Genomic DNA, 10,486 nt, shown 5'->3' with positions numbered 1-10,486 from the left:
ATACTTGTTTTTCTGTTTTGTTTTTAAAATACGGATGTAAAATTTAAGTTCCAGAAAGAGTTATTTAAAACTATATGACATTTCTACAATCAAACAATCCAATGTTGTATGGGTTTCGGTAAATTTCAAGATTGTGTATCAAGAATCAGGTTATCTTCATCATCTCATATTATCCATCTCTCCCAGTTGTCTTGTATTTGGCAGGGGGCGGGGGGAGGGAAATGAGTACTTTGTCTCTCTTGGGACGGGGGCATTTTTCCTCTCTTGCTCATGTAAGTCAGATCCATCTGAATAGTTCTCATCCTCAAAGAAAGAATGCTGCAGGATGGATCCTGCCATCTATTTGGAAGGGAAAAATGACTAACCTGTAGGGATAGGGCAGAGAAGAAAGAATATAAGAGCCCCAGTTCACATACAATTTAAGTTTAAATGAAAGAGGCAAATAGCATGAATCAATTTCTGAGGGGGGAAGTCATCATAAATAGCCTTCAGATGACAAATTAGTTTCACTTCTGCTTATTGGTAAATGTGGCTTTGTGACTGTGGCTACAAAGGGCTCTATATCCCGGCTGGTTCCACATACCGAGACCAAGGCAAAGAAGCTGCCACTGTCTTCTTTTTGGAATCCTGGAGCTGAAGCAGAAAAAGTGACGTCTGGTAAGTTGTTTCTCTTATGCAATTTATGCTGTAACTTATGGTTGCTTAAAAAAATAGCTTTAGATTTACAGAAGAATTGAGACGATAGTACAGAGAGTTCCCACAGAACCCACACCCAGTTTCCCCTCTTATCTTACATTCGTATGATGCATTTATTATAATGAATGAACCAACATTTATAATATTATTATTAACTAAAGGCTATCTTTACTCAGATTTTCTTAGCTGTTACCTAATGTCCCTAATGTCCTTTTTCTGTTTTAGGATCCCATCCAAGACACCATATCACATTTAGTTGTCATGTCTCCTTTGGCTCCTCTTGGCTGTGAGATTGTTTTTGATGACCTTGACAGTTTTGAGGAGTCCTGGTCAGACATTTTGTAGGGCTCACCTGCATTGAGAGTTGTCCTTTTTTTCTCAGGATTAGACTGGCGTTATGGGTTTAGGGAGGAAGATTACAGAGCTAAAAGTCTCATTAACTTTGGCAAGTTTGAGGAAACAATATGAGAGGATTCAAGTTCATTTCCTTAGAATCTGATAAAGTACGTAAGGAAAATATCTGCTTATTTTACTGACCTATTCGCCTGGGGGAGAAGGATGGAGGCATGTCATCCCAATGCCTTCTCTACTGTATCTGCCTCCCATGGCTGTGCTTCTAAGGTTGCACACGTTTGCTGATGCATTAATGCTCAAAACAGAACTCTTTTCCTTTGGGGGTTTGAAGGCCCTTGTTTCACTTTTGCCTCTAAGCTAACGTGTTTAAATTGTTCCTTTGGAATGTACCTAGTCTGGAAGAGCAGTGCAATGTCCAATAAGGTGGCTAGGAAATTTTGCCAACACCAGAGGTATTTAAGATTTAAAAACAGAAAGGAGATAAATCCTAAACGTCATCAACATTCCATCATTTTATTAAGGATCTCCTCCTTGCCCTTATTTCATTCTTCAGCTACCTCCCTGTGAGAAGGGTACAAGACTCTACCAAGTGCATAGAACCTTCAAGGCGACTGGTCAATGGGGACAAGAATGGGGGTGTCAGTTTATCATTAAGGTGGCACCTGTTCCCCCCAAAATAAATAGACTTTGCCTTGGTAAATATTAGTACTGATTTCGTGTTTAACTGTCTTCACCAAATATTCTGAAAGACAATAACATTTGTACAGATGCATAAGTGTCTGTAGACCAACTATGCATGCAATGTCACATTTAGTCCCCACGATGAACTCCAGACATAAGTATTTTTAATTCTCATTTTATACTTGGATAAACTGAGACTCAGAGAGATTAAGTGATTTGTTCAGTGTTACATTGAAATACCAGAGCAGGATCTCCAAATCTAGGCATTCTAACTCCAAAACCTGAGTACTTCCCACTACACCACTCCCAGTCTGGAATATAAGCTCTGGGCGTGGGCACACCTTGCCCATTTTCTTCCCTGATGTGTCCCCAACACCTATAACAGTGCCTGGCACACAGTCGACACTCAACAGATATTTATTGAATGAATGAGTATAATTCCTGCCATTATTAATGACACGCTTCATTCATTCAACAAATATTTATTCAGTGTTTACTAAGCACTGAGCACGTCCCACATTTGTTAAAAGTAGGGCATAAACCAATGTTAATGATCAAAATGCCCCTTCAAGGAACTTTGCTAATTGAAGCATTTAAATTTTTTCCTATCAGTGTTACCTTGGGATGGTGGGTAGGGGACAGAAATGGAAGGAAAACAAGAATCATGTCGGGAGGGGTTAATGGGAAGCAAGGGAAGGTGGGATGAGATTCTGACTAAAGGAGGAGAAGAAACCTGGATGCTTGTCATTCTTAATAAACACGTGCAGTTTGCCTCGGACACGGACTGAAGGCAGTGAAATGTACTACTCGTTCCCCACCTCACCACGCACGCACACACCCCGCATGCAGTCTGGCTTGTTTTCTTCTGAGGGCATTGAAGAATTTGCAGACAGTAGCTTCAGCTGGAGCCCCTAAGCACAATTGTTATCAAGTTCCCACTCTCCCTGCTACTCAACAGCCTTCACTCCCCGAATGCCTTCATCATGCATTAGAGGGAGCCAGCCCCTCATTTGTGGGCACTGTTCCCTCATTCTCCTACTCTTAAGCTCCAGAGACTTTGTTTAAATAGTACCACTTAGAGGCTGCTTGGTGGAATGAAGAGAACACGGAACTTGGACTCACTACGTTACTTTGGACAAGTCCCTTCCCCTCTCTGGGCCTCAGTGTCCAAATCTGTAGAAGGGGCTCAAGAGCATTATTTAATTCCACTACATGAAGCTGTTCTAGTATAGGAGTGACCATTGCATTTGTGTCACCTCTGTTATGTTCTCTTAAGAAAAAAGGCAGTAAGCAAACACAAACAGAAGGAAAGGAGAGCAAGAGAAGCAAGAAAAGGTGTCAATAGTCACAATTATTTGACAGGAAACTGGTTCTGTGCAACCTTTCCACATTTAGATAAATATGCAGAGAGTCTCATTTAAAAGATGCTATTCTTAGGCTCAGTGCACACGAATGTAAATAAGTACTAAGAGAAAAACTTAACTGTTAACCACACAGTTGAAATACAAGTGAAATAAACCACACATAAAAAGCTTGCCCGTGTGAGCAATACATTTGGACATTTTCAACTGCTCCTCTACAGAAACAAATTTTCACAAAATATACCATCGTTGCTACCTCTCTTTGGTGGAAAGTGGAGCCCAACATAATTTGAGGAAGGACTATGGGTCTTTTGCTCTTCAAAGCAAAATGAACCTGAAATGACCATAATCTCAGCTGTGCTGCTTTTGATGACACAGGAGCCCTAGTTATTGGTAACAGTCTTGGTTTCCATGGCAAGTGACGTTTCAAAATAAGAACTTAAGGCTTTTGGCTCCCAACTAAATCAGAGAACATTCGCACCTTAAGGACTAATTCAATTTATAGATGGGAAAGCTAAGGCCCAGACTGGTACAATGATGGGTCTCAAGTCCTATGGCTCCTTTGATTTTGGCAAAGCCAGACTGGAAACTGCCACACCTGATTTCAAGCTTAATGCCCTTCCCACCATATCATTTAGTTTAACTCAATGGCTATATACTGAAGGGCTATGCCACACTATCTCCTATTAATTGATATGTTTGTCTATAGGTTTTCCTCTGTAAGTGCTTGGCATCTATTTCATTCTGCCTCTTCAGCCTTTTAGTAAACGATCCCTTTCCATTTTCCGGTGTCTTCGTTTATCAATCAAATGGGCCCTTTCTGCCAGTGTTGGAACATTGGCAGAAGGAATAAATGAAGCAGAATTCACCACAACCACAACTCAAATAATTTCCAGTTTCTCCAAATTTCAGTTAGGGGTCACACATTACTCCTATACTGGTACCAGAGATGCTTTATAGTGGGAGGCTCATGGTTTGGTGTCTGCATTGCAAGCAGCTAAACCCAATCTAACCCCAGACAGTTACATGCCAATAACCCTTGCTGGCCACTGTGCACTGTTGATTTAATCGGTAAAGTCCTGTGACCCTGGGGAGCCCCAAACTGCCCATATTCTAGAATTTGGCGAACACGTCTGCTTGTACTCCAAGCCCTCTTCCGTCTTGGATTGAAGGGCCTTAATCTCAGTGTTCAAATGGTGGTAACACTTAGCAACTTGTTAGTTCTCTGGGGCTTCATCCGGCTTCTCTAACTGTTCCTGGCATTTGACTAGCAGAATAAGCTGTCCTGAAGGTCTACAGTGGATCTGTCCCCTGGGAGGACCACACATGTTGTTTTGTTTCCAGTGCCCACTGTGATATGATGCCTAATATTCTGTGTGACTATGGCTCATGGAGCTGCTGTCTTCAGAAAACAACAGATCTCTTTCTGAGGGGAAATTCCCAGTTCCTCATCTAAAGTTATTGATGACGTTACCATATTTGTTCCTCCTAACTCGCCTAGGTTTTGATGCGGTTTAGCATTTCTAACTCAGCATTTCCAATCGGGAAACGCTCATGAATTTTAGTGACCTCGTAGAGTCCTCCCACCACCAGCTTTACTGGTGACCATTTCAAGCAAGAACACAGCATCTTGGGATTTAAAGAAGCCTTAAAATCCATCTAGTCCAATGCTATTATTAGGTTGCTGTACCAGTAAAGGTTTAGACACCTCTGGGGCAGAAAACTTGTTACATTCCATTTTGGACAACTCTGACTACCGGAGAATGTTCAGCAAAAATGTGCTTTCTTCTCATTCTTTACACCTAGTGGATCTAGTTCTTCCTGCTTGGGACCACTGGAAACATGCATCGTCCGTCTTTTATATGCAGCTCTAAGGTCAAGTATTTGAAGATCACTACGAAGTCCTCTCCCTGTCTTCTGCCTCAGCCTGTGTCTTCCCTTCCTCAAACTGAGCATTCTCAGTTCCTATGGAGCAGTCCTATCAAAATGAATTTGATTTTAGAACATCCTTTGGTATAGAATCTCATCAGAAGCTTCCCACCACGATTTCCTTCATTCAGTCATTCAGTATTAACGTCAGTCATTGCACTTAATGATAGAAATGCAGCATTGAAATCAATGCACTATGACCTGAAATAGCTCACGGTTCAGTAAAGAGGAAGAGACATAAAGGAAGCATAGCAAGCATCATAGCACAGATGTCCTTGGAGCAGTGGTGACACAAGAAGGGAATGAATGGGAATCAGGACACAGTTGCACAGAGGAAATACTCAAACAAGATCTTGAAGAAAGAGTAGGAATTCACCAGGAAGAAGAGGGGAAGGGTACCCTACACAGAAGCACGTTTCTTCTTGGATTCCTTGCCTCGGAGGACCGCAAGGAGTTTGGGGTGGTCTGAGAGGGAGCCTCAAGATGAAGAACGGAGATATGAGGAGCTCTAGTGAAGGCTCAGGACCTTGTACATAGTACGGTTCACCCCACATTCAACAAAAACCCACCAAGTACAGAAACCATTTGTTTGGTTTGATACCCATGATACAAACTAAGAATAAGAGGCTCTTTCGACTGACGAGTGGTGATTTTCATTTGGGGGTAATATGTAAACGAGGCACCGTCTCCACAACTAACGGCCTGTGGGTCTAGTCGGGGTTGGCAGGTCAGGTGGGCTTTTGCATATTTCAGAAGGGCTGGTGACTCTCTGCTTTTGAATTAGGCGGCTGAGTGATCCAAATAGCAACATCAGAAGTGGAGAAGAAGCACAGATGCCCCCCAACTTGTGTCCCTCAGATTCTCCTCAACGTGTGGGGACAAAGAAACTCCAGGGGAGCAGGGGCCACTGTACTGAGCCTTTACGGACCCACTTCTCCCTCTGTGCCCAGCCCTGTGTGCCCGGGACTAGAGACAGGTTGGATCTGGCCCTTCTTTTGGAGCACTTCTCCTTCTCTCCACCCACCCTGCCACCCGCAGATGCCCCATGAGGCGGAGCTTCTCGTAGCCCCCAGTAGGGGTGTCTTCCTGATTGAAGTGTTGGGTGGGCTGGTGAGGAAGATCCAGAGACCCTAGTTGTTGCGCCTCTCCTCCCCCACTCAGGGCAACTCCAGGGGGCCCCAGGAGTATCAAATATTCCATCCAACTCCCAGACACTTGCTGAGACCTCCTGGGACTCGACATCACTGGCAAAGGAGTTCAAGGGTTACCTGATGGGGGCGCCGATGTCTCCCAAAGCAGCAAAGCTATATAACTTCACCTTCAAGGGTCTGGTCACTAGAGGTTTATTCTCTTTTCAGAGTGAGTTGCCTTAAATATCTCAGTCTTTTCAGTTTAAAGTTCTACGGATACAACTACTGTTGAAAACCAATAGTCAAACATGGATTTTTGTCATATTTAAACCAATGTGTAGTGAATTCGCTGTTGTGATGGATTTGAAAATAAATTAGAATGGCCACCGCCCTTTAGAATCTTGGGATCTACCTGGGGAGACAAAGCGTAAGCAAAATTACATGTTATTTTTGGTTTTTTGCTTTGTATTTACAATTTCTGCAGTCTACCCCTCCCACCTCCACCCTTGTACTTTGCGTGCATTTTTTTTCAGGCTGACGCTCTAAGTGGATAAAAGCAGGTGATTACACCACAGGAAATGGCAGAAACTGAAGATTGTGTGGGTCGGGAGCCACATCCAGGTAACATCCCTACAATATCACCTGATGATCTGGGTCAGTGGGGGTAGTGCTAGCATCTGAGACGTGGCTGGGCATGAAAACTGAAGGAACTGCAACTTTGGGGACCCCTTGGTTGAGGTTAGCCCTGAAGGCGTGGGGCGTTCTGCTGGGAAGATCTGCGGCAGGTGCTGGCAACGGTCTGGATCAACATAGAGCCTGTATTGAGAGCAGTTGTCAAAAGCGACACCTTGTGGCAACAAGAAGCAACAGCAGCAGAGACTAAGGTAGACTTCTTTGGATTGCTCCTACTCACCGCTCTGCTCTTCCTTCGAATAAATCAGTGTAAAATGCTGGAAAAGGCGAGGGAGTGCTTGAGCAACTACAGGGACGAATGAATGTGGCCAGTTCACACCAATTCATTCCGGTTACAGTTTAATGTAAAACCACTGCCCTTAAGTGGTTTAAATCCCAGATGAAGTACTTTTTCCTTTCCATGTGGTTTTTCATTTTAGAAATTGAAGGAAAAGTTTAAAACCTTGCTGTTTTATCTGACTTCTCAGCGTTTGCCTTAGTTGAGAAATAAGCTTCCAAACTTTGATCAGATTAATTGCCAGTCTTTACAAAATTGAAATAAAGGCCAGGATACATGGGCTGTACCGAGACTCTTTGGTACACGTGGCTAAGATACCGTGCAAACGTTGTTTACACAAAAGAGTTCCCGAGTTACAGAGTCAAGATCAAGGCCCTCCATCCTTTTACTTTCTTTCCACAGGCAGGGTGGAAACACACTGGAATTCCAAGACACTGTTTATAACATGTACTAAATTGTTTTTCAGCTGGCCGCTGGCCACTGGCCGCTGGCCTAGGGGCCCAAGTTGCATGTTGGTTTTTTTTTTTTAATGGTTAAAAATTATTTGCTTTATTTTGTTAAAACTTATTGGCAGATTTTCCAGAATTTCACTTGATAGCTTCAGTCATGACATATTTATAACTCTAAATGTTTTTCTTTTCCACACTCTGAGATCATGGATAAAATAGAAGAATAAGTTACAAACATCTTCCACAATATTAAACCATAATGTATAATAATTTAAAGTATTAAGACTGTAATTGTGTGTCAAAAAACATTGGGCTTGTAGTTTACATCCTTGGCTTTTTGTTCTTGCTGTGTCATTTGCTAGCTCTGTGCCCGTTATAACAAGTCACCTGATCTCTCTGGAACTCTACATCTCAATTCATACATATTTTACATTGTTTTCCAATGTAAAATCCTGTGATTCTGTCATCCCCCTACTATCAATATCTAGGTTCAAAAGTTTAACCTACAGTGTATTCCCTTACTTAAGCTAAATTATTAAAGTTAGCTATTGATATCTGCATATTATAATCAAATAATCTGGGGACTTTGGAAAAGCTTATCTGGCTCCACTTTTTTTTTTAACTTTTTATTTTATATTGGAGTATAGCTGATTAACAATGTTGTGTTAGTTGCTGGCTTTTGCCACCCTGGGTCCCTGAGCGAAACTCCCTCTCTGTGGTTCTTGAAGGAATATGAACCCTGTGTCATGTTCCGTTTGGAGGCCTCACGCCCTTTTATGAGCTTAGAGAGTATGACTCTTGGGGTCACCTGTTTTTCCAGGTCACCTCATGGCCGTTTCCTAAGGCCCACGCCAGCCCCAGGGGCACTGGGTTAGAACCATTTCCAACAATCTTGACTCCAAAGACCCCCACCTACTGCCCCTTTCTAACCAGGTGAATCCTGCCAGGGGAGTGTTTTCTAAAACTCACCCAAACACACAGTTTTGGTTACACCCTTTCCTGAGGTTTATGGACCCTTCCAGTTCTTCACTTCATAACTGATGGAAGCCACTAAAGTGAATAAAGCTCTGCAGAACTACAAAGATTTGCTTCTTGGCAATTTTTTTTTTTCTCACCCATGTAAGGAAGTGGCTGCTAATGTCTTTCAGTGAGGAAGCGGGAGGAAAGCCCCCCAATTTAACCTCTGAAGGATGTCCACTGGGAGGGCACCCTCCAAAACTCTTGTATTACTTATATGGATATTTTCGTCAGCCGACTCATTTTACAGATGAAGAAACTGAGGCTCCGGGAGAAGAAGAGATTTGCCGTGGTCACGTGGCCTGTTCTTTCCTCTGATTCTGCTCCCAATCAATTTCCCTGTTTGAAAAGATCTCCCAGGGGCCTTTCTCCACCCCACGCTGAGCCGTCTTGGGATTCTCTTTACACTCTCTCGGCACTTGGTGAAGGATATCGAGCCATTTTGTCTTCTCAGGATTCCCAAACAGGAACTTTTCATGTCGTTTCAACTTATTTTCTGGGGAGATATGTTGGACTCTGCGTTTTGGAACTAGATGCAGAGTCCTGGGACTCTGGGAATTAGGAATGGCCCAACAGGGCTGCTTCTGAAATGAGCTCCCGGACATCCAGGGCTGGCAGGGGTCCTCCTAGACTCTTTGGGTTTGTGTATCGATAGAGGTCAGGCAAACACAGTGACCCCTGAACAACGCAGGGGTTAGAGCGCCCACCCTGCTTCGAAGTCAAAAATCTGCATATAGTTTAAAGGTCAACCGTATACTATGCCCCCAAGACCTATAATTTTATATAACCTCTGTTTATCTCTAGTTGATGATGATTTCTTTAAAGAACCAATGAAAAAAAGAAGACGGTCAGATCGAGACCAGCGGTTCCGAGCGTTTCCCTCTGTGGAACAAAGCACCCTTAAGGAATGTGAGTGTCATGAAAGGGCTCTGCCACTTGTTTTAATGTGGCTCTGTTCTTTTCCAAATGTGTTAACAGGCTCAGAGGAAGAGAAGGTTACATTGAGAAGCAGGATGGGACATCTCCGAATGATCCCGATCCAAAAAAGGAGGCCTCCTAGTCTCTGCAGAGATAATGTAATATGACAGCTTATCTCTCAGAATCTGGATAGGAGGCTTGTTACAAAAATAATCTCTTCTTGATTAGAACTGTGAATGAAAAATGGTTGTTTTGGTTCTTTCATGGGTATTTATATGATGTCCTTGCATTTTTTTTTCTTTTTATGACCACAGGAGAGAAGAATCTAGAAGGGCTACAGCCCATGGTGAAGCCTATGTGACTTCCGTTACACTGAGCCTCAGAGCAGGCTGGCTTCATGGGATGCCCTCATTATCAATGATTGCTGTCCCACAAGCTATTATCTCTGTCAGATAACTTGTTCTCTTGTTTAATTGTCTTTTCATTTCTTTTTCTTTCTTTTTTTTTTTTTTTTTTACTTTCTCTGTAATATTGAGCAGATTCCTCTTGTGGAGACCAAGTACTTGATCCCTGCCAGGTACATCCCGGCTAATACATCTCTGTTGATTCCAGATGAAAAACTGGAGTCACGGACCAGAAGGGTTTTGAGCAACACTTACCAGAAACTCATTCAGTCTGTGTTCCTGGATGACAGCATCCCTAATGGTGTCAAGTACCTCATGTGAGTCTGACATCAGCTACCATCAGATCTTACTTGGATGTCTTTCCTTAGGTGGTGGTAGATGCTTTTCTCCAACAATGAAAGGGAATTTTCAATTAAAAACAGAGCAAAGAAAGCCAACGAGTTCTGTAGCTACCGGCCATTATTGTTATTTCCGATAGTTACCATTCATTGAGCTGTCACTGCTGCTAGGTGATCTGCTAGATACTTTATATATATCAAATTTCGTTTAAGTGTCCCAATACCCCTATAAAGTAGGA

At 42.8% G+C, this 10,486-nt stretch overlaps 1 protein-coding gene across 1 annotated transcript in view; it reads left to right on the top strand.

Annotated features, from left to right (window-relative positions):
* The first annotated feature begins 574 nt into the window (after positions 1-574).
* NUGGC (nuclear GTPase, germinal center associated) overlaps positions 575-10,486 on the top strand; it is a 45,943-nt gene continuing 36,031 nt past the window's right edge. The window contains exons 1-4 of the mRNA XM_032635828.1: positions 575-657; positions 6,685-6,772; positions 9,392-9,496; positions 10,118-10,226. Of these exons, the coding sequence (XP_032491719.1) occupies positions 6,730-6,772; positions 9,392-9,496; positions 10,118-10,226 (257 nt within the window). The 5' untranslated portion in view covers positions 575-657; positions 6,685-6,729. The remainder of the gene's footprint in view (positions 658-6,684; positions 6,773-9,391; positions 9,497-10,117; positions 10,227-10,486) is intronic.

This window comes from Phocoena sinus, chromosome 6, assembly GCF_008692025.1.
Source record: "Phocoena sinus isolate mPhoSin1 chromosome 6, mPhoSin1.pri, whole genome shotgun sequence".
Classification (NCBI taxonomy): domain Eukaryota; kingdom Metazoa; phylum Chordata; class Mammalia; order Artiodactyla; family Phocoenidae; genus Phocoena; species Phocoena sinus.
The sequence above is the reverse complement of the archived record's forward strand: the minus strand, read 5'-3'. Positions and strand labels throughout refer to the sequence as shown.